Source organism: Eimeria necatrix, genomic scaffold (assembly GCF_000499385.1).
Source record: "Eimeria necatrix Houghton genomic scaffold, Enh_scaff521, whole genome shotgun sequence".
NCBI classification, from domain to species: Eukaryota; Apicomplexa; class Conoidasida; order Eucoccidiorida; family Eimeriidae; genus Eimeria; species Eimeria necatrix.
The window spans coordinates 1-23,332 of record NW_013654394.1 but is presented as its reverse complement, the minus strand read 5'-3'; the positions used below and the strand labels follow the sequence as shown (position 1 = coordinate 23,332).

At 50.4% G+C, this 23,332-nt stretch overlaps 5 protein-coding genes across 5 annotated transcripts; 2 read left to right on the top strand and 3 right to left on the bottom strand.

The window, feature by feature from the left end:
* Positions 1–492: 492 nt before the first annotated feature.
* Positions 493–988, bottom strand: ENH_00086430 (hypothetical protein; the record flags this gene model as incomplete). The annotated part of the gene is made up of 2 exons (XM_013581950.1): positions 493–589; positions 897–988. 2 exons carry the CDS (start codon positions 986–988, stop codon positions 493–495), a joined length of 189 nt encoding a protein of 62 aa, XP_013437404.1.
* A 1,192-nt stretch (positions 989–2,180) lies between these two features.
* ENH_00060720 (hypothetical protein, conserved) lies at positions 2,181–6,188 on the top strand (the record flags this gene model as incomplete). The annotated part of the gene is made up of 2 exons (XM_013581949.1): positions 2,181–2,731; positions 3,236–6,188. 2 exons carry the CDS (start codon positions 2,181–2,183, stop codon positions 6,186–6,188), a joined length of 3,504 nt encoding a protein of 1,167 aa, XP_013437403.1.
* Positions 6,189–7,533: 1,345 nt separating this feature from the next.
* ENH_00060710 (eukaryotic translation intiation factor, putative) lies at positions 7,534–10,764 on the bottom strand (the record flags this gene model as incomplete). The annotated part of the gene is made up of 7 exons (XM_013581948.1): positions 7,534–7,644; positions 8,032–8,115; positions 8,429–8,512; positions 8,775–8,890; positions 9,989–10,212; positions 10,351–10,463; positions 10,705–10,764. 7 exons carry the CDS (start codon positions 10,762–10,764, stop codon positions 7,534–7,536), a joined length of 792 nt encoding a protein of 263 aa, XP_013437402.1.
* A 162-nt stretch (positions 10,765–10,926) lies between these two features.
* On the bottom strand, positions 10,927–12,363 carry ENH_00060700 (hypothetical protein; the record flags this gene model as incomplete). The annotated part of the gene is made up of 3 exons (XM_013581947.1): positions 10,927–11,779; positions 11,963–12,027; positions 12,358–12,363. The coding sequence occupies 3 exons, from the start codon at positions 12,361–12,363 to the stop codon at positions 10,927–10,929; spliced, it is 924 nt and encodes a 307-aa protein (XP_013437401.1).
* Positions 12,364–19,343: 6,980 nt separating this feature from the next.
* On the top strand, positions 19,344–22,299 carry ENH_00060690 (branched-chain alpha-keto acid dehydrogenase E1 component beta chain, putative; the record flags this gene model as incomplete). Its single annotated transcript, XM_013581946.1, has 5 exons — positions 19,344–19,648; positions 20,480–20,591; positions 21,128–21,223; positions 21,819–21,974; positions 22,072–22,299. 5 exons carry the CDS (start codon positions 19,344–19,346, stop codon positions 22,297–22,299), a joined length of 897 nt encoding a protein of 298 aa, XP_013437400.1.
* Positions 22,300–23,332: the final 1,033 nt, after the last annotated feature.

Below are 23,332 nucleotides of genomic sequence, written 5' to 3'. Positions count from 1 at the left end.
TGCTGCTGCTGTGGGTCAGGATGCTGCTGCTGCTGCGGGTCAGGCTGCTGCTGCTGCGGGAGTTGCTGGTGCTCAGGCTGCTGCTGTTGCTTTTGCCCGTAGTGCTGCTGGTCTTGCTGCTGCTGGTGCCGTGGCTGCTGCTGCTGCTGCTGCGGGTAGTGCTGCTGGTGAAGCTGCTGCTGGTGGTAACGCTGCTGCTGCTGCCGGTGTTCGTGCTGCTGTTGTTGTTGTTGCTGCTGCTGCTGCTTGCTCGTCGCTGGCTGGCTAGCTAGCTGCTGGAGAGGCTGAGTGGAGTTGCTGCTGCTGCTGCTGCTAATTATTTAAAATGATTAAAGCCTTTAAGATGAATTTAATTGTTTATTTAAAAATATAAATAACTTTATTATTTTAATTGAACAAAACCCTTTCTCCATCTGTACCACCATGTGTGTTGTGCAGTATGTGGGTTGGGAAAGCCGATGATACTAAACCCTAAACCCTAAACCCTAAACCCTAAGATGTTGATGTAGTGCAACACTCGCCTTTGCTGCTGCGGCTGCAGGATAAGGCAATGCCCAACGACATGAGGGTCCTAATGAATGTTAAACGGGTAAGCAGCAGCAGCAGCAGCAGCAGCAGGGACAGCAGCGGCACAGGCCGCAAAACGAGATGCAGCAGCAGCAGCAGCGCCTCAGTAGCAAGTGCAGCAGCAGCAGCAGCAGCAGCAGCAGCAGCAACTAGACGCAGATGAAGGTCACTGTTTTTCCCCGGCATCTGTGGCTGTGCATTTCTTTGTCCAAGTCTTCCCTCCAGCCCATTTACCCACACTTCTGCGACTGCTGCTGCTGCTGCTGCCGCTGCTGCTGCTGCTGCTGCTGCTGCTGCTGCTGCTGCTGCTGCTGCTGGTTGTTTGACAGAGCATAGACGACGGGGTGAGTTTCCTGGCGCTGCAGCAGGAAATAGAAAAGTACAAACGGCACAAAAAGCCGAGAGTGGCGGACCAGTGCATTGGAGTGTCTCGAGAGTCTGCTGCTGAGGTTTCTGCTGCTGCGAAGTCGAAAAAGGCCAAAAAAGAATAATTCTTTGCTGCCAATTCATAAATTTAATTCAAAAAAGAATTGTTCAACAATTTAATGCAACTTCAGCCAATGCAGCAAATGCTTTTCTTGTTTTGACGCAGCAGAACTCGCAGCTTTCAGGGGTTTCGGGTTTCTTCGTCTCGCCTAATGCGAGTGCGGGCCACGCTGGAATTAGGGTTTAGGGTTTAGGGTTTAGGGTTTAGGGTTTAGAGTCGGGTTTTGAGCCTTTAGGTGTTCTAGCAGGAAAAATGGAATTAGTTTCGCTGCGGGCTCGATAGCTCTAGGCAAGTTGAGCTTCCCTTTTACTGTCATTCCGATTTCGGGGAGGAGCTAAGACTTTATCCAGGGGGGAGCATTTTCATTTTATTTATGTGCTTTAAATGCAAATTTATGTTTTTATTTTTAGTTTTTTAAATGCAAATTCCCTTTTTCAATTGCGGAAGCTCTCGCGCGCCTGTTTTCGTCGCAACTGGCCACCTGCAAGCAACCCGGCGACTGGGCAGGATTCACAAAAGACGTTGTCTTAGCGCCCGCCGCCTGCATAAATGAATAAATAATTTCTGTTTTTGCAATTAAAAAGAATAACTCTTTTATTTATGAGCTTTATTTGAATATTTTCCGGTCAGAAGAGGGAGGACCGCCCACTGGTGTCGGCAGAGCCGCCCGCTTCGCGGCGGCGTTGTCTGAAGTTGAACTGCCTTTTTTGGAGCTTATTTTTTGTCTCAAAAGAATAAATAAAGTGTTTTTCTGGAATTAATTGATATTTTATTCTATTTGGCGTCGAGATCGCAGGTGATCAGCGGCGATTTCCTTGCGAACTCCGCTCTTGCAGTCACGAGCCACTAGGAACAGCGCAGGCACCCAGGACCCAGTACCGAACCACGTGCTGCCCATTATTTTCCCGGAAACTTCAGCTTTGTTGATTAAAATCATTAATATCCGTCCGCCGCATTTCAAGGCATTTCTTTTTTTGATTTTTTTGTCCCTCTTCTCGATTGAGCGCGGGATGCGGGTTAGCCAGCGGCTGCGGTGCGGCGGGCCTCTGAGACACGGCGCTGCCAGCCTTCCCAGCCCTCTTCAGGGGCATTTATAGTTTCCAATTGGGTCATTTGACTCACTAAAATGCATGCAGTTGCTGCCTTTCCAGTGCAGGAAGCAGCGGAAGAGCCCTGCGCTGCTGCTGAGGGCCCCTGCGACGAAGCTGCTGAACTTGACGATCCGCTGATCTCCGCCATCCTCCACTCCCTAGCAGCATTTGGCCTCGGCGTGGCGCAGCTATCAGCTGCAGCGGGCCTTCCAAGGCCCCAGCAGCAGCAGCAGCAGCAGCAGCAGCAGCAGCAGCGGCAGCAGCAGCAGCAGCAGCAGCGGCGGCAGCAGGGACCAGAAAGTGGAATCCGAAGCGTCCTCTTGTTCCAGGACTTCTGCCGCGCTGTTGCCCTCTCTGAGCTTCCACTAACTCGCCTGCAGCTTCCCCTAGCACAGGACGGCCCCCCAGCTGCTGCTGCTGCTGCTGCTGCTGCTGCTGCTGCTGCTGGGGGTGTTTCTGCTGCTGCGCGTTTCCCCCCAACTGATCCCATTGCCTTTTCTGCTGCGCTGCAGCACCTCCACTCTTTGCTGCTGCAGCTTTTGGTTCCCAGCGAGGCCCCCAGAGCCAATGAAGGAGCCTTTTGCAAGTAAGGCCAGCAGCAAAGCAGCAGCAGCAAAGCAGCAGCAGCAAAGCAGCAGCAGCAAAGCAGCAGCAGCAAAGCAGCAGCAGCTGCGCTGCACCATATAGTATAGCTCGTTATAAATTATATAAATCATATTTCATATTTTCTTCATCTGAATATATTTTTATTCATTTTGTTCAAACTTCAATTTTATTAATTTGCTTTTGCTGCAAAGATTTACGCGCAAGAAAACAAACACAAGCGAATCCCCTTCTATGCTGCTGCTGCCGCTGCTGCTGCTGCTGCTGCTGCTGCCGCTGCTGCTGCTGCTGCTGCTGCTGCGCGCAGCTGCCCCTACCACGTGCCCGCTGTGCAGGAGAGCCGGCGGCAGTCTCACAGCGAGCGGCAGCTGTGGGGCCCCTCTTATTTTTGTTTGTCAGTTTTATTTCGAGTTTTTCATTTTTGCTGCCGCCTGCGCAGCAGCAGCATGCTTTACTCAGCCTTCCTGCTGCTGGTGTGCACCTGCAGCAGCAGCAGCAGCAGCAGAAGCAGCAGCAGCAGCGGCAGCAGCAGCAGCCCAGCAGCAGCAGCAGCAGCAGCAGCAGCAGAACAAGACCCGCTGCTGCACTTCCTGGCTTCTCTTTGGAAACTCTGTGACGAAGCAGATTTCATTCTTAAAACTCTTAACCCTTTGGAGGCTCCTCACTGGCAAGCAGCAGCACTAAAGGACCCAAGCGCTGACCCGTCCCCCCTGGGGGGCCCCCCGGGGGGCCCCCCGGGGGGCCCCCCGGGGGGCCCCCTGGGGGGCCCCCTGGGGGGCCCCCCATTCGACGCAGCAGAGGGGCCCCCCGGGGGGCCCCCAGCAGCAGAATCGTACCCACTTGACCCTCCAGACGAGCCCACTCCCGTAGCTGGCATGGCTTTCCCCAATGGCTGGGGCCTGCCTTCTGTGTGGGGGCCCCCAGGGGGGGCCCCCAAGGGGAGCTCGCCCGCTTGTTTGCTGCCAAAGGGCAGCCGAAAGAGCAGCTCTTCTCTGCGTCGGTTTTTAAGTGTTAATTCTTTGTCTCGAACAAATTCAAGAGGAGGGAGAGACAGGAGAGACTTGCCTTGGAGTGCATGCGCTGCTGCTGCTGCAGCACAACCAGCAGCAGCAGCAGCAGCAGCAGCAGCGGGCTGCCGCGCCTGCTTGCTGCTGGCCATCTCCAGGTGTCAGTGCGTCGCTTATGTTAGGGGAGTCCTCGCGGGGCTGCTGCCTGTGCTGCTGTGGTCTTACTTGACCCGCATTTTGCTGCCGCTGCAGCAGCAGCCGCTGCTGCACCTGCTGCTGCCCGCTCTGGAGCTTGCTGCTAGCGACAGCAGCGCCGCCACAGACAGCCAGCAGCCAGCAGCAGCAGCAGCAGCAGCAGCAGCAGCAGACGCAGCAGCAGCGCCAGCAAGGGATGGGCCCTGCCCTGCTTCCTTCTACCCTTCGCTGCGGCAGCGGCTGCTGCTGCAGCAGGGGGGGCCCCACTTCAGCTGCTGCGAGTCTGTGGGTCTCGAGGGTTTGCTGCTGCTGCTGGGGGGCAGCAGCAGCCGTGCCCCGCTGCGCCGCAGCAGAGAGGGGGGGAGTTCCTGCAGCTCTGCTGCTGCTGCTGCTGCTGCTGCTGCTGCACTACCCGACACCCTCAGACTCGTGGAGCCCCGGGGAGGCCAATCCGAGGGCAATTTGCTGCTGCAGTTCTTGTCAGCTTTTGCTGGGGGCAGCAGCTGCAGCAAGTTGCTGCAGCAGCAGCAGCAGCGCAGCCGCCGGGCGCAGCAGCTGTTGCTGCACCTGGGGCCCGAGACAGCTGCCGAGAACAGCAGCAGCAGCAACAGCAGCAGCAGCGCCGCTGCGGGCCTGCTGCTGCAGGAGGGGGGGGCCCTCCTGGCAGCAGCAGCTGAAGAAGAACCGGGGGCCCCCCAAGGGGCCCACGCTGTGCTGCGCATGCACAGAGAGCCCCTGGGGGGCCCCCCTTCTGAGGCCCTGTGTCTTACAGAAAGTGCTTTGCAGCAATTGTGTCTTAGGGTCTTAGCCTGTTTTTCAGTTTATAGCAGTGCATGCAGCCAGGTCGAGGCCAGCGTTGCTGCTGCTGCTGCTGCTGCTGCTGCAGTTGCCGAAGCAGCAGCAGACAAGGAAAGGACGCCCACTGCCCAGAAATGGGACGACCCACAACCGACGCACGCGTCTGCTGCAGCAGCAGCAGCAGCTGCTGCTGCTGCTGCTCCGGCAACTCCTGCTGCAGCAGCAGGCTGCTGGGCGCAGTGCGCTCTGTGGGCGCAGCAGCAGCTGCTGCTGTGCCCCGACAGCCACATGGCTCTAATTGCTGCTGCATTTGCTGAGGCTGTGGCGAACCCTCTCGGTTTTGCTGCTGTGTCTGTCGAGGCGCTAGTGCCGCAGCCCGTGCTGCAGCCAGAGCTGCAGCAGCAGCAGCAGCAGCAGCAGAAGCAGCACAGCGGGCAGGCTCTCGAGATCGATGCCCTGGCTGCCCGGCTCGTGGACTCAGCGCTGATGCAAGACCCGTGGCACTGCAGCAGCAGCAGCAGCAGCAAGAACAGCAGCAGCAGCAGCGAGAAGCAGCAGAATGAGATGGAGGGTAAAGCTCAAGAGGGCCCCCAGCTCCCCTCGCTATCTGCCCCAGCAGGAGCAGCAGCAGCTGCTGCTGCTGCTGCTGCCAGCAGTTTGCTTTCTATGGAGGAGCTGCTGCAGCTGGAAGTGGACCCGTGCCAAACTGGCCGCGCGTACTTTCCTGTGGGCGAGGCGCTGCTGCTGCAGCTGTGCAAGACAGTAGGGGCTTTGCTGCACTTGCACAGCAGCAGCAGCAGCAGCAGCAGCAGAACTCCCTGCTGGGCCATTCCCCTAGGCGGCGTTGCTGCTGCTACTAGTGCAGAAGCAGACACGCAGCAGCAGTGGCAATCGGAGTTGCTGCTGGCGCAGCAGCACCACGGCCTAGTGCAGCAGCAAATACAGACCTTGCTGCAGCAAGCAGCAGCAGCAGCAGCAGCACGCGGCAGCACTGGCAACAGCACTGTCCAGCAGCAAGCTGAACGGTCCACCCCCAATGGCTGCGTCGCTGCAGCGGTTGTCCCAGCTGCTGCGCTGCAGCATCAGTTGCTGCTGCTGCTGCTGCTGCACCAAGTGCATCACTTCGGCTGCAATTGCTGCTGCTGCAGCACAGAAACCACGGGGTGCATCCGCACTTCTCAATTGCTCTACCGCACAGCAGCAGCACACAGGTCAACGCAGCAGCATGTAGGGGGCCCCCAGGACCCCTTGGGGGCCCCCCTGGAGGCCCCTCTGGGGGCCCCTTTGGGGGCCCCCAAGTACCCTTTGTGGAACTTGGTGAAGCAGCAAACAGTAAGCGCGCGGCTGCGCTCAGCAGCAAAAAGCTGCATGCATAGGGCTGAAAGAGAGTGGCTGCCGCGCAGCTACTGGGCTTTTGTTGCTCTGGCAACCCTCAAGTAAACCTGCACAAGGGTTTAGGGTTTAGGGTTTAGGGTTTAGCGTAGGGTTTGGAGCTGCTGCCCACAGTCGCAGCCCCAAGCCACTGCCTTAGAAGCCGCTTCAGGGCCCGAGAAGTCTTCAGGGTTCAGGCCTAAACCCTCACTTTAGGGTTTAGGACTTAGGGTTTAGGGTTTCCATCTATGTGCCATTTAGTGGCAAACAAATAAATGTAAAATTAAAAAAAGAAACAAGACATCCCATTCCAAGGCTAAGCCAGCAGCAGCACCAGTGTCTGATTGGCCCTGCGCAGATATTTAGCCTCTGAGAATCTGAATACCCAGCTAGCTAACTAGCTCACAATGTGAGTGTCCAGCTAGCTAGCTCGCTAGCTAGCTAGCTACCCGGATATCCAGCTAGCTAGCCAGAAACGCAAATAGCCAGCTAGGTAGCTAGCTAGCCAGCTAGCGGCACAGATGCCCAGCCAGGGAGCTAGCTCGCTAGATAGCTGGCTAGCTAGCTAGCGACGCGGAAGCCCAGGTGGCTAGCTTGCTAGTCACTTGCCAGCTAGCTAGCTAGCTGGCTCAACTAGCGCCCCATAACTAGCTAGCTTGCCAGCGTAACTGCCAGCAAGAGCACAGCCTCCTTCGGCTCCTAACTAAACCCTAAACCCTAACCCCTAGATAAACCCTAAACCCCAAACCCTAAACCCTAAACCCTGATAGTTAAAGCAACGCTGGAAGCAATAAACTTTGACGAGGCTTTTCTGAGTTTGTCAGCCGTTTCTTTTTGCTGTTTTGGCAGCAGCAAGAGCTGTCGGCAGCAGCAAATGCCCTCACACCGCGCCCCTGCTGCAGCCGTGGAACACAGAACAAATTCTGTATTCCTTACAACTGCCGCCTGCTGCTGCTGCTGCTGCTGCTGCTGCTCTAGCTAACAGCAGCAGCAGCAGTAATAATGGAGGACTTTCGGGGCCCTCCTGGGCCTCTGATGTACAAAAGCGCCGCAGAGGCGCAGCGGTCGAAATTCTACAAAACCAGCAGCAGCAGATGCTGCTGCTGGTGCTGTTGCTGCTGTTGAGTTGCAAATGAGCAACAACAGCAGCAGCAGTAGCAGCTGTTGCTGCTGCTGCTGCTACCTTATCTAAATACTAGACTTCTTTCCCAGTGAAAAGGAAGTAAGGCTGCGGATAGCCGCAGCAGCTGCTGGTGCTGCCGCAGCTGTTGGTGCTGCTGCTGCTACGAAAACAACGTGCGGTAATTACGTCAGCTGCACTTGGTATAAATGTCTATTATTTCTGCACACTAACAACTCCTCAAATAAAATTATTTCCGCTTATTCACTATTTATTTATTTAATTTCATTTTATCTATTTATTCATTGTTGCGCTGCCGCGCGCCGCAGCTGCGGCCAATCGGTTTTTCACTCTTTCTTGGTATTTGTTTTCCTGCTCCTTCAAATAATCCAAGTACTGGCCGTTCTGAAGCAAAACAAAAGAATAAATAGAAAGAAAAAACAATTAAAAAAAATATACATTAAATTGGTTTGACCAGAGGCAATAGGCATCTATGTACAAGTTGTGCGAACTTCACTGGAAGACTCGACAAGCCACGGAAATAAAAAGACAAAAAGTGAACAATCCAACTGGGACAAAATAAAAGAAGAGAATACAAATAAGAAAACGCATGCATGCATCAGTAAAGACAATTGTCGGCAAAGATAAACAAGAAGCGACGAGACAAGCAATTTCGTTTCTAAATGAATGAAAACTCTTGCTCTAGAAGACGTGAGGCAGTGTTGGCAGGATCAAACAAACAAAACCGGACAAATTAAAAATAAAATTCAATTTGAAAAGAAAGAAACCCACCAAATTAGTCCTCTCCCCCACTACAATTATGTTTCCATACTGCGCCGCGTGCACAGCTCCGCCCAGCACTTCTTCTGTCTCAAGCTGAAAACGGACATTAAATCAGCCAAACAAATTAGTTTATTTACTTCTTAATTCATTAATTCTTATTTAACGGGATAGTCAAGGAAAAGAGGCATGAATGGATCAATAAATACTACTTCGTTCATGTTCAACTTTCAACACTGCTTCGGCGCCAAGCCCAACCGCCGGCCATTCTTTAGTACCAATTAATCCTCCGTTTCCCCCATTCATTCCAATTATTGGTTTATTTCTATTTTTGAATCCTTCAATTGTTAATTATTTTATTTATTTTTTAATTAACTCCACTGATTCAATTGCCGATTTTTTATCTCACTTGGTCATGCAATGCGTCCAAGGCCTTGGCTCTTTCCTTGTGAATTTTTTTGCGCCATTCCGCCCGCCGCATATCAATAGTGTCCTGGAAAAGGAAAATCAAAAATAAAACAAAATACAATTAAGCAAAAGAAGAATAAATAAAGGAACTTCCCAGGAACGAACAAAAGAACGAAAAAAAAGGCTTATATTCTCTATTTCTTCCGTTCGTTCAGAAAATATAAAGTACCAGAAATAGAAGAAACAGAATAGTCTTAGGAACGGTCAGCAACTGGATAAATAGACAAAAAAATGAATAAAGAAATGTACAAAAAGCCAAAAGTAGATGAATAAGGAGGCAGCTTCACCTGAATAACACATTTGATCCTCTTGGAGTAGCAGCTTTTGCTTTGGAGTTCCCGCAAACGCCCAAACCAACTGTCCAGCACAATCTTCAGTTTCGGATTTTGATCAATGAAGTAACCTGAACAAACAATTCATAAACACAGAAAAAATAATAAAGCAGCTGCCCTCTGCTGCGCGGCTGCTGCTGCTGCCACAGCAAGCTTTGTTCTGCCGTGCTAGCCTTCTTACACACACACGTAAATATATATATTCATTGCACCATATTTCGATAAATATGTGTGTACATGAAGTGTATAAGCATATGAAGCCATAAAATCTCATCCACAGACGAAGAGTTAAGAATATTTACAATTCGCATATCTGCAAAGTATTGAGGTGGGACCCCATTTGCACAAGTGCCGCGGCAGCTGCAGAATTTGCTCATCTCACACGAGTGAGAGGACGAAACGAAGTATAAGAATATAAAAGACGAATTATTAATAAAAAAACTCAGATGAAGAAGTAATAGAAGCCCAATAGAACAGAAACAGAGTGGAACAGGCACACTGCAAGGCTGCGTTGATTCCCGGGGCGCGCCAGAGGCCAAACAAGTGACTCCAAGGAGGACGAAATAGATCAGACAACAAAAAGACAATAATAAAGTTAAAGACATAAATCGAAAAGAATTAATTAGCAAACTCCCGGCAAAAGACCGAGAAATTGACCAGCATGTAGCTGCGAGAGCTGCAGAAAGGAAACAGGCGCCGCGGCGCGGCGGCACAGGAAGACAAAGCGGCGAAGATTAGACAAAAAACAAAAATGGAAGTGTTCAAAAGGATTTGTTGGACTCAGGTTAGACAAAAAAAGACAAAAAAATGGAAGTGTTCAAAAAGATTTGTTGGACTCAGCCTAGACAAAAAAAAATGGAAGTGTTCAAAAAGATTAGTTGGACTCAGATTAGACAAAATAAAAAATGGAAGTGTTCAAAAAGAGTACTTGGATTCATAGACAAAAAAACAAAAAATGGAACTGTTCAAAAAGAGTAGTTGGACTCAGATTGGACAAAAACAAAAATGGAAGTGTTCAAAAAGAGTAGATTAGACAAAAAACAAAAATGGAAGTGTTCAAAAGGATTAGTTGGACTCAGATTAGACAAAAACAGAAATGGAAGTGTTCAAAAAGAGTAGATTAGACAAAATAAAAAAAAGGAAGAGTTCAAAAAGAAAGTTGGCCTCACCGACAGTGGCGATGAGCTGCAAGAAGCACTCGACGAGGTGTTCGTCTGGCTGTTCGCTGCGCATCACCAGTTCCACAACAACATCGTTGACCACTTTGAATCCCAAGAGTTTCCGATGAAATAATTCTCCAATCAACTTCACAACTCCCATCACCCGCCGCTTCAGCCGAGCCTCTTCTTGCTGCTGCTCCTCCGCGCTCCCGCACACCCGCGGCTGCAACACACTGCAGCAGCAGCAGCAGCAGCAGCAGCAGCAGCAGCGGCGGCGGATGCTCATGCTTCCAGCACAGTAGCCTCTGCAGGCGGATTGCAAGTGAGAAAAAGTGGAAAAGTCTGATGAATTGAATTGAAATAAAACTCACGACGGCATCGCCTCGAACTCCTCCTGAATTCTCGTCAAAAGACTCAACATGAACGCAGTCTTCCTGATCGTTTCGGGGTCGCCGTAGGGCGCCACGCTGCGCCACTGCAGCAGCTGCATACGCCACAGCAGCAGCAGCAGCAGCAGCAGCAGAAATTCACTTAAATCCAGCAGCAGCAGCAGCAGCCTACGATGCAAGCATGCTGCAACAACGCCAGCAGCAGCAAGGGCGGACGCGCACACACCCACCAGCAGCAAAAGCCCACCCCAAATCCCCACCAGCAGCAAATCCACAGCCAACAGCAGCAGCAGCAGCAGCAGCAGCAGCAGCAGCAGCAGCAGCAGGCCGACGCACCTGGCAGAGGTCCGCATACATTTCTGACCAGTCGGGCTCGGTGACGGCCTTGTCGATCATGGCGTCCACAATGAGCCGCACTTCTTCGTTGTTTTCCAAAGAACCCTCGAGAATGTTTGCAATCTTTTCCGAAATAACACTAAACTTTTCAATTGTCAGTTTGTTCAACAAAGACTTCACGCTGCGACGAAGCTCCTCCTCCCGCGTCAGCGCCCGCCGGGGCTACCAAACGAGGGCTGGGGGCCCCTCAGGGGCCCCCGCGGGAGACCCTCCAGAAGCTGTTTCGGGCGAGTTCCCCGGGGCCCCCCGGGGGGCCCCCCCAGGGGCCCCCCCGGGGGCCCCCCCGGCGGTCGTGGGGGCCCCCGCAGGGGCCCCCACGCCCTCCCTTCGGGGCCCGGCGGGGGCCTCGGGACCCCCCGGAGTGTCCTGGCTGGCTTTGCTGCTGCTGTTGTCCCGCCGCAGCGCAGCAAAGCCGTTGCATGCGTCTCCGGGGCTGCTGGGCTGCCGACTGGTGGGTTCTGCATGCACAGGGCTCGTGGGGCCCTTTCCTGGGACACGACCGCGGTACTGCTGTCCTGCTGCTGCTGCTGCTGCTGCTGCTGCAGGTGCTGCTGCTTCCGCTGCTTGGGGCTGCCGCCGGATGCCTGAGAAGCTGCCTCGAGCCGCCGGGCACGCTGCAGGGGCAGCGCTGTGGCCTTTGCGTTGCTGCTGCATCGCTGCTGCTGCAGTGCCTCCGCCAGCAGCAGCAGCAGAAGCAGCAGAAGCTACCGGGTAAGACACGCTCTGGCTAGAAGACCATCCCGTGGGCTTCTGCGCAGACCCGGAACGCAGCGCTCCGAAGCCTCTGTCCACATCAGCACTGGAGGCGTGAGCTGCAGGGGCGAACCTGCGGAAGCCGTTGCTGCTGCTGCTGCTGGTGTTCGCATTGCTGTTGCTGCTGCTGCTGCTGATGTTCATATCCCCTGCTCGAGCCACGCCCATCGGGTACTGCGGCTGAGACCCATAGGCTTCCCTGCGTCGGCCTGCTGCTCGCAGGTCGCCATCTAGGGATTCTCGCTTCCACGTAAGCCCATCTCTGCATGCAACACAATTTAAATAATAAACTTTGAAAATTCAGACAAAGTGAAGGCTGTTTCGCCGCAGCTTTCCACGAATAGTACCGGGTCGCAGCCGCGTGCAGCCAACTTGAACTAGAAACGCGCAAAGAGCCACTAAACGAAAGAATACGAGAGAGAAACTCACAGGCGATGACCCTCACGGTCGTTCATCGTCAATCCTCGCGGGGATGGCTCCAACAGTGGCGCTCTTCGCATGCACTTTGATCTGCAGCAGCACCACAAGCAAAAGCAGCAAAGACAGAATGGGGCGCGGCCGCTCGGGGGCAGCAGCAAAAGAGTCCCGCTTTCGGCAGCTCTGCGTTGAGGATGCGAATCGGAGAAGTCCGGAACACAGGGAACAAAGCCATCGTGAAGGAAAGAAACCAATCCCCGCAGGAAGAGCCGCGACAGCGGCCAGGGAAGGCAGCCGGGGCGCATGCATGCATCAAATGCACTTTTCACAGCACTCAAAACAAGCCTCTAGCACAGAGAGCCCAGGCACAACACAGAAACTCGCCAAGCGCCCACAGAAGGCAATGTGCCCAGAGCGGCCCACAGGCATTCCTGGCCCGCTGCCTCGCCGCCCCCTTGGCCCTTTAAGTGGCCTAAAGGCCTGCCCGTGGATCAGAATATAGCAAAGAAACTCCGGAACAGCTAGCTGGGCTCTCAGGTGGGGTATCGCGGGCGGTATTGCCCTCGTTCAAGTTCAAGAATGATCAGTAAGGGCAGGAAGGCAGGTAGGGGGGGGCCTGGACGGGTCTCAAAAGCGCCGCGAGTGTGAGACACGGAATAAAAAGAAGTTGTAGAGAGCCAGAGGCGACACAAGATGCACTTATCAGCTGAAGACACGGCTTACGGCGCAACGAGCTGAAGGGCTGAACAAACCGCTTCCGGCTCTATCTACCCTGCGTGCAGCCTGGGTCCAGTCCGCTTACGAACTGTTTCAGAGACTAAACCAAAATATAAATCAAGTGAAACACCAAAGGGAAGAGCCCTCAACTGGCGTAACAGCGCACCATCGCGCTTTGCCGCCTTCAAACCCACACCGTGACGCGGTAGGCGGAGGGGAGCTCACCGAGTTGAATCCTAAAGCAAACAGGGTTTTAGCAGTGAAGAGCTTGATATAAAAAGGCCGAAGATTTCCTCTTTTATGCCCCAAAATCCTAAATTGTCCCTTGAACGGCACCCTGCGCTACCAGCAGGTGTGACAAGCAGCCATGACCACACAACAGCCCGCAGCAGCCACATACCAGCTGGGTAGCCAGCTCTGAAAATATAATGTCTGAAGGCCTCTCATCTACCCTTTTCTTTGTCTCTGTATTCCGCCTTTAACTAGTTTGAAGGCAACTTTACATTTGCCTTCAACCGCTGCTGGCCGCGGCGTATTGCCCACCGTTCCGTTGTGCCTCTGTGTAGGCAGTGCATCCTTATTTCAGTGGATTACACACACTGTTATTTCAGTGGATAGCACTAATCTATCCGGCCTTCCGATACAATTTAAATTAAATATGACTCTAATGGGGCCCCTCTGCCTTGGTGCTGAGCTGTTATACTGCGCTTTCAGCGTTAAGCTGCAAAGCCAAAGTTTGAAGTGTTGTCCATTTGCTGTCACCAGCCGTCCAATGCATCAGCTCCTCCTACGCCGCGTCAAGCCCTCCTAATAGTTCTTTTCTGTGTGGCCTCATTCCCTCGTATTATTTTTCTCATTTTTTATTGCACTCATTCACATCGGTGCAGCCACGGAGCAGCTCCTTGTGGGGAAGGAACATCGGTCCAGCTGGGCATTGCTTCGCTCTTCATAGCACACCATAAGATCGCCCTTAACACTATCAGAGCAGCTCAAACGGTCTTACGACGGTGGTAGAGTGCTTGGGTACACGATTTACGAGCAAGAGTTTACGCACTGGGTGCACGGCATAGTCTTGGCTGAGCTCTTGGCTTTTTGCTCCAGCTAGCTGTGCATTAGCATGCGTATCAAACAGCAGCACTGCCGGGTGAGCCTTGGACTTGTTGTTCATGCCCGCAACGCATTCAACATTTCGTCGACTTCCACCAGACGGTTTTCCCTAGGCCTTTTGCCCTCAACGACGTCGGCAAATGCAAGGCCTCAAATAGTAAACAGTTGTTCCCAAATCCTCGAAAATGTGTTTCATCAATAGAAGTTACACGCCCACAGTTTGCACCCCGTTTCATGAACAAACAACGTCCCGAACTCCGCAGTGTGACATTCCATTTGCATGTGTGCTTTACGGGATCCATTCAACACGGCACAGGTAAGACTTCGACAAATTGAAACAGAATCTGGCAAAAAGCCGAGAGCTGCAACGGTTAGTGCCAAAATACCTTAACTACGAGACAACATAAAGGGAAACAGAAAAGTGGGCAAACCAGTTTAGTCGGGACTTCACCATACCCGCGCGGAACATCTGCGAAGAGCGTTCACTCAGATGTAACTTAGGCCGCTACTTTGTAGTGGTTTTGCTCTAAGTGATATGGACAAGTCTCTACAACGGTCATAATTCTCTTTCAAGAGAGAAAGCCTCCAAAGTTCCCATAGTGGTTTTGCTCTAAGTGATATGGACAAGTCTCTACAACGGTCATAATTCTCTTTCAAGAGAGAAAGCCTCCATAGTTCCCAACTAGGTTAGTATTTGGTTGCAGAGGTCAAAACCCCTTGCACGAATCGCCGGAAAACATTGTGCAACAACGGCAACTCTCAATACAATTCGTTTTTAGCTCCCAACACTTTGTGTTGCCAAGAGCCTCGCTCTTGCTCCAATACGAGGGCAGGCTGGCCCCGCCTCTCTATGATCCAGAAGCCAAACTTGGACTTGTGAAACGAGTGTACTGCACACCAAAGAGCTCTTGGCCACATTGCACTTGTGCAGCCACTAGAGGTACCACAGGCCGTTTCATATCCACGAAACTCCCTGAAGTCATTTGCGCGCATGGGCCATCGTGCTGCGTGTCAACGGTACCAATTTGCCTGGGATGGCTAAAAAACGCTTAATTACATTATAAATAACTTGTGGAAGCAACAGAATTTCGTGAATTACCATGAAGAGGTAGTGACAGACAAAATAGTAAGATGAAAGCAGCTTCCCCATAACATTTGGATGAACGCAACCTTCCCAATGTGGGTGTTCCCTCATGAGTGTGTACTTATTGCTGTTTGCTGCTGCAACAAACTAGGGCTCTGGACAGTCGTGTAGAAGTTCCCTAACATGCATAAGCCTCATCACATTTATGCCACTGGAGCACTGCAAGTAAATCATAGAGCTTGAGAAGCGCAACAATAATTCTTTCACGTTCATTCCGTCGAGCTGAGGGGTCATTGTCCTCATTTTTCCTTCGTTTTACCATTCGTATCTCGCATGTATAAATGTTCGCTATTAACTGTAAATAATAAGGAGTTTTATTGGCCATAATAGTTAGAGTATCCATAATATTATTAGTCTTGGGTGTGCTCACATATCTGCTGTGACACAATAGTGATAGGTGATCTTTTCTTGCTCTGTAAAGCAGGGATAGAATAGGAAGAAATAATTATATATGATGTCCACCATGCTGCAATGAAAGGGACCAATACGCAAGTGCATCATACATAAATCACACTGTTACATCATTTATCTCTGTGCCGCATAAAAAATTGCACAAGATATAAGGAATGAAGCTAAGCATTCTTAGGCTTGTCTGCCACTTTATTTCAGGTAACAAACCGGTCACGTTTCTCACCTGTGCTTGAGGGCTCGGGGTTTATGACTCACTGAATTGTTATTTCCGTCTGGTTTTTGTCTGAAGGCATATGTATGGATTCTTGGGTGCTCATTTTAGGCCTCACCAGGCAATCCTGCCCAATAGCAGCCCACTAAGTGTTTCTGCACCAATTAGTTGCTGGTGATTTCACCTGTCTTCCTCGCAGTTCTCTAGCTCCAGCTACACAGCAGCTGCGCTGCAGCTCCCTCAGCGCAGCTTGGGATACACCCGACACCCAAATAAGACTGCTATCAGAATAAACCGCATAATTAGTTGTGTTGAAGTTGAATGCACACCATGGGAGGCGACCGCTGCTCAGCAGGCACTCTATGTGGGAGTTGACTTCCAGCTCCACGGGCCTGTACATGATGCCACGCCCCGCTCGGTTTCCTTCAAAGGATGCTTTGAAAACGTGCAGGATTCAGGAAATGAGGGGAATTTGGCCAAATGCTAATATTTGCAGCGCATTACATCTATGAGTGGGCTTCGGTCGCATCCCTCCGCAGAAACCTGGTTAAAACTCTGAGCCTTGCATCGTCCACAGAACAGTTCGTGAAACACAGCAGTAACCTTACTTAGTATTATCCCTTAGCCATCATCGCGCAAGCTAAAGCCAGCATTCCGATTGTGTGTCTCTCGTGTTCTGGATACAAACGTTTATACCTACCACTGCTGGCCAAGTACACCGCCTAAACATTTAAAGGTTCGAAACAACGTAATTGTAGGTCCAAGGCTCAAGAAATACATTTGTTTCTCTTTTGATCATTCTTCTTCGCTGCGTGGGGCGTGCAGCATCGGTGTCTCTTGCCTGCCCGAGACCCTGGGCGTAGCTGCAGAGCCCGATGTCCTAAATATTAAGTCTCTCTGCATGATAATTAATGCTAGTTACTACATTTTTGAATTCTATGACCGTGAAAAGCCGTTTATGGGCTATTTTATAGTGTTCCGCGCTACACATTAGTCAGGCGCTCGATGCCTTCCAAGGCATTCAACCTTTCTGTTTTGACAAGAGAAAGCCTTATTCGCAGCTGAGAAAAGAGCAGCGGCCTTGGAAATGCCTTGCACACAACTTACCAGCTGAATTTGTCAACTTGATGGGCATGTTCTTAGGAGCTGCTTACCCAGCTTCTCAGATGGCTAAAGCAAAACTACATTATGGCCATGAATCGTACAAGGGTGAAAGCTTAGCGACCCATTTCGTGGCATTATTTTCATGTTGTGCTGAGGCTGTGGCAGAGCTGCAGCCTCATAAAAGGTATCCCCGTGAGCCAATAGGCAGCTGGGTTCTTTCGTACTTTTTCAGACCAGTGGGGTTGGCTCCAGCAGTATAATGCCATGTTGGTGTTTTTCTCCCAAAGCATGTATAATGGCTCAAGCAGTTCAGAGGATTCGTTAGTGCGGAGCCATTTTAGCCCTTCAAGCCAGAAAGTGACCTCAGGCACCCTACTTAACCATTAATTAGACTACAGAGGAAAATCGCACGCCTTGGGTCCCACCCTGTGACAGCTTGAGAAGCGCGGGCTTTAATACCTTATTTGCTTTTGCAGCCGTTTACACAGTCCTAACAAAGACGCAGTGAAACTTGAACAGTACTCTTGGCTCTGGATGTGCCTTATGTGCAAATAGCACGATTTCCCACTGTCGTACGCGCAGTTTATAGCCGCTTTCATTGTCTTTCAAACCACGCAGCGATATCCCCGTTTCTTCTGCGTTTTTACGCCTCCAACTAGCTGATTTCAAGCCACAAGCTTGTGCTGATAAGGCTGGCGAGTCCTGGATGAGTAAATGCTTTGCTTGAGTAATACTCTACTTGCTTGGCATCCTAGCATATCGATGGCCTCTCCGTCGGGGCGTTCATTCTTCAGACAGATAGCTGCGTGCCTGCTGGGAACAGCACCATTAGTCCGTGCACAAAGAGGTAAATATAAGAGCACGCAACTGCTTTTAGGGGTGAAAACGACAATTATCGTAGGCAGGGCAGGCAAACTTTGCCACAGAATGGCTAATGATACGGGAAGTCGACGCTGTTTAGCCCAGCGGTGTTACTTCGCGACGGTATTTAAGTAAAATCTGGAGGGCCATGAAGCTAACTGACCCAATGCCTCGAGCCTACGGCGCTGTGAATATCTTTTTGATCTTCATGGGCCACTCCACTCGTTTCGCAGAACTTCTCGTCAACAAAAGGCAGACGTCCACAGGACATTTGCTTCTCGATTATTTATGTAGATTTATATTAGTGGAAACACCAGAGCGGTGGCTCCCAGTCAATGAGCCGGAGTCCATTGCAGCGGCGTGCGCGAGTGTTTTTAAAGTGCAGGTAAGCCTAAGGCCTAGTGTGTTCATGTATAGGGGAACTCTGCGGTGGGAAGGTTTTCAAAAAGCTGAGAAAAGACATTTTGAGGTCTTAGAGAAAAGACTTGACTTCTGGTGAACACCTAGTGTGTGCTTCCGTAACGTTTAAAGGAGGCAATGAGTTTTTCTGCCAAGCAAACAGTTAAAGATGCTACGGAGCAATAAATACCATTACGCCTAGCCAGAAAAGAAGTAAACAAATAGTTGAAATATATAGTGGGGCTGCTGAGGCCTGAGTCAATGGTTTTCTTATTGGGGGTTGCAAAAGGAGCTGCGAGGACTTCACGATATATTGCCACAAAAGCCGTCAGGCAACCCCAGTTTCTTCTGGATGCCAGCATCAGCCCACTCACTTCTTTACTGTTCAGTTCAGTTTTTTACTATTCTGTGAGCCTTTAATGCATAGGGAAATATTTGTGCTTGAGCCGAAAAACAGGCGCTACGCTCTGAATTGCTGCTGAGAGCCTTACTGAGGGGCCTCCATGGATCCTGATGAAGTTGTTGTTGAGGCTCATGGATGTCTGATCTGTGCCGGCTATTCTACAGCATTGTTTTGTCTATGGAATTCACTTATTCTGTAGCCTTATAGAAGTCTTCCCCGTGGGAAAGCGCTAGCTCTACACACAAATGTACGGAGGAATCGATAGGGGGCCAGCCTCTCACAGACTTCGTTATAAAATCAAGCCTCTTTTGTAAACTATGGTGCACAACAGACGCTCTCGAGTCAACTGCGTTGGTTTTAGCAACTAAATGCATTCCTGTGCTGGGGCCGAAATAGGCGATCGAGGCCCTTGAAGCCCTACACCACTGTGGGCCATTCAGAGTTGCATTAGAGTGAGTAGGCCGTAACCATGCACAAGAATTACTCCAATATTCATGTGATTGCTCAAGGCAGCACACCTAGCAGGCCTATAACTGGGAGTATACCACAGGTCAATTGATTATGAATTGCCACATGCTGACGGTGGGGGGCCCCAGGGTGGCGCCAGAAACGCTTAACTCCTTATTCATAAGCATAAAATTAATTAAAATGGCTATATGCATAGAAAAATAAGTTATAGACGAATGAGACGTCCACACAGCCTATAACAGCAGCAGCCGCAGCAGCAGCAGCCGACGCAGCGGCGGCGTAGCTGCAGCGCGGCCGCAGTCGTTCTATGAGCTAAACAGAGCACAGAAAGTAAGAATAATATCAGTTAAGGTGTTACGTGTAGGTTTGATGATTAGGACCCAAAATTAGCCAATTATTTGTTTCTTAGTTCCCTGGGAGTCCTTGCTGGGGCTCCTCCTGTCTGCTGCGTGTTGGGCTCGGTCGCGAGCAGTTTTCAGGTGTGCGCGCAGCCCAAGTATTCGTTTAACAGACGAATAAAGTGAACCCCTTCATTTCTTTTGCTTTTTTGGGCTTGTAGCTGCACACAGCGCCGGAATCCGAGCATGGCGCCGCACGCAGCCTCTCGTTTTCTCTCTCTTTTGACCCCAGCTCCCCTGAGCAGGGTCCGCCTCAACAGGGGCCCCCTAGCCGCTTTCAGGGCCCCGTCTCTGGCTTCTGTGCCCTTGCACGCAACATGGGGCCCCAACGGCTCTCAGAAACGTGGCTTTGCCCACGGCCCCGGCACTGACCTCACAGTTGCCTGCCGCACGTCCACTTCCCCCAGGCCTGACCACGGCCCCACCACCAGCATGAATCTCTTCACGGCCATCAACTCCGCCATGCACATTGCTCTGGAGACAGACCCCACGTAAGTGCTCCAGCAGCAGCAGCAGACGCAGCAGCAGCGGCAGCAGACGCAGCAGCAGCAGCAGCAGCAGCCGCCCAGCATGCAGCGCCAACAGCCGCATCTGCAGAGGTAGCGATAAAAGAAAGCTCCACTGCGTCTGCCACGGCTGCTGCTGCTGTTGCAGCAGCGACTGCTGCTGCTGCTGCTGCTGCTGCTCGTGCTGCGCCATTCCAATCATGTATAGGAGTCCAACGATTGCTTAAAGGGTCACTGTGGGCAATTTTCACTTGTTAAGGTGTACGTACACGTGGGGGTTTTGTTTGTTTGATTCGGTTTCTGAAGAATTCGGGGGAGATAAAGGCGGCTTTCAGTTGATTGGTGTGCATTTGTTCTTGAACTTGCATGCATTTATGAAGGCCATCTATTAACAAGCATATTTTACTGTATTTGAGGATATATTAATGAATTTAATTACATGCATAGACGCCACATCTGTGCGGCGCCCGTGACGAAGTAAAGATACTTTTTTCTTGCTTTTTCTCGCGTCTTAGTTGGCCAAGTGCTTGTTGGCGAAGTGGCTGCCCTGTGCAAGGCCAGTTAGGCACATTTCTTTTAATTGTATTTAAATTATATAATTTTTCGTATTTTCTACTTTTTCATCTTTTTGAGGCAATAGCGGATGCCGCGTTTGCAGCCCACTGACTGCATTCCTGAAGCCGTTACGCTCTCGTCTATTACTTGGCCACAAATAAAGCCTGTTTCATTCACCCACTTACATTTATTTGTTTATTTATTGTAATATATTTCTATTTCTTTTATTTTATCTATTTATTTGCACTCTACTTTGTCCAGGGCATGCGTTTTCGGGGAAGATGTTGCTTTTGGGGGAGTCTTCCGCTGCTCGGTGGACCTGCGAGACAAATTTGGGCACCACAGGGTCTTCAATACCCCGCTTTCAGAGCAGGTAAGAGGAACAAATTCGTTTATAAATGATTTAAAATTAAGTATTTAAATAATTAATTAGTTTGTCGGTCGAGCTGCTGAGCACTTAATTACGTTTTTGACTTGTAAGCCAGTTAGTTCATGAATTGCTTAAGTGAGGTTCTGCGCGTCTGCGCGCTTTTCACGAACATTTCGTCCAACGGGTTTTGTACTTCTTTGCGTTGTCGAGAAATTATAATTGAATAAATAAACGCAAAATAAATAAATGGAGAGCAAATAAACTGGGAACACAAAGCAGATGGCGGTAATTAGATGGGCAAATATGAATTGGGGACTTAAGCTTAATGATTTGCAATTTCGCACTTGAGTTAAATTTGGTAAACTGTTACACCGAATTAACTCGTTGAAATTCGACTGGGAAGTGGAAAGACAGAGTCCAACTGCTTGGCCAGAGAAAGATTTCATCTTTTTATTTGCCTCCTACATCCATTTGTCCACCTGTTTATTATTTATTTATTCATTTATTTATTTGCTGTCGGTTTTGTTATCCTCTTGCAGGGTATCGCCGGTATGGCTGTGGGCATGGCTGCTGTGGGCTACACCGCAATTGCTGAAATTCAGTTTGGGGATTACATCTTCCCCGCGTTTGACCAAGTAAGAGCGAATTACTAGCCAAAACGTGTTTGAAAAACACTGATTAGACATATGCAACTTATATTTATCAATTAAATGGTTTCTTTCTTTACTTTTGTCCCGTTTTTCTGCTGCACCACCTGCTTGTCAGCTCGTTAATGTGTTGATGGGGCTGCAAACGACGAGCTAGAGTTCTTCTCTTATGCCACTCTCACAACCGAATAGTAAATTGATCTTCTGGATTCTTCGAAATCTGTTTATTCAATCTGATAGATTAGTATAGTGTTTGCGGCTCCCTACCGCGGCATTTGTGGGTGAACTTCCGACCACCGCAGTGCATTCTATCTTCTTTTTTTGTCGGATTTTTACGCGAAAGAGAGGATTAAAAGCCTCAAAAATAAATTAGTGCATTTCCGTTGCCGATTTGGCATTAAGATTGGCTTGTCGGCTGCTGTTTGGCTCCTCCGCTGAGCAGCGCCCGGGCTGCTTTCCACTAGTGGGTTGAGCAGCTGCTCCCCAGCCTAGAGGTCTATGCACCAGTGGGCCAGTGGTCCACTGGTCCAGGGGGCCTCGCAGAGCTACCGGCAGCAGCAGTTTGCTCGGTGCTTTGCTGCAGATCGTAAACGAAGCCGCCAAGTTCCGTTACCGCAGCGGCAACAACTGGAACTGCGGGAAAGTCACTTTCAGGTCTTCCTGGGGCGCTGTGGGCCACGGAGGGCTCTACCACTCCCAGTCTCCGGAGGCATTCTTTGCGCATGCAGCAGGACTTAAAGTAAATCCTACATCCTAAGTCCAAATCCATAAGCCCTACAGCTAAACGCTATGCCAGGCGAGGCTGCGGGCTTCCTGGGAGCGGCATCGCCTTCCAGCTGCAAACCCTAAACCCTAAACCCTATCTCTCAGTGCGTGTTTGGAAGCGTTTGACAGCTGAGTTGCGAGAAAGGGCAGCTGCTGCTGGCGGTTTTTGCTGCTGCTGCTGTTCAGATTGTGATCCCGAGGGGCCCCTACCAGGCCAAGGGGCTGCTGCTGAGCTGCATCCGAGACGAAAACCCCTGCCTTTTCTTCGAACCCAAGGCGCTTTACAGAGTTGCCACTGACGAAGTTCCCACCGGGGATTATATGCTGGATTTGAGCAAGGCGGACGTGGTCAAGGAGGGAGAGCACGTGGGACTTCGCGCCACTAGCAGCCCGTTTTTTCGCCTTTTGTTTCGTCTTTTCTTCCTATTTTATCTTTATTTTCAACTCTTTTCCCATAAGACTTGTGTTACACTTCTATTTTTTTCTTTTCCTGCTTCGTGAAGTTCGGTTTTTAAGAGTACCTTCCTGCCGGTGCTGTTTTCGCGCGAAGTGCTTGTGCTTGAACTTATAAAGGCCGATGCATATGGATACGCCTTTTGTGTCTTACTCTCAACTAGGTGCAGTAGTTTATTTTTGTCAGCTTTCATATTCTTACCTGTGTTTATAAATCTATAGCTTCATGGCTTTACCGAAATGCGTACATGCATATCTGTACCTAGACCTGTGGCAACAGCTGCATGGACATCCGTATCTGTATGCATGTGCATAGCTGTATATTTATTTATTTAGTCGTACTGGCATTTATATGTGTATATGTATCTTTGTCTATATCTGTATTTGTAAATCCGTCTAGATGTCTATTTCTGCGTCTGTCGCAACATGTAGCCACATTTGCACTTGCATGTTGTCCATTATATATTATTCTTGCCTGTATCTGTTTCAGTCTATATCTACATACGTAAACCTGCATATTTGTGTCTAGATCTATACTTGTACACTTGTATCGGTAGCCATCTATCTCTATTCGTAGATATCTATATCATATCTGTATATCAGAATCTGCATGTGCATATCTGTTCCTGCATATTCGTATATCCATATCCACATCCATATATTTATATCTACATTCGTATCTCTGTGTCTCATGCCTGTCAACACATTTCCCATCCCATTTCCAGTTGCAGTCCCGCTTCCACGTCCATTTGCGCTCCCAATCCCACTTCCAACTCGGATTCCATTTTCACTTCAGTTCCCATTCAGTTGCACATCAATTTGAAGTTGAATTTCAATTTGAATTCAACTTGAAGTGCTGCTGGGGCTGTGTGGCGGCAC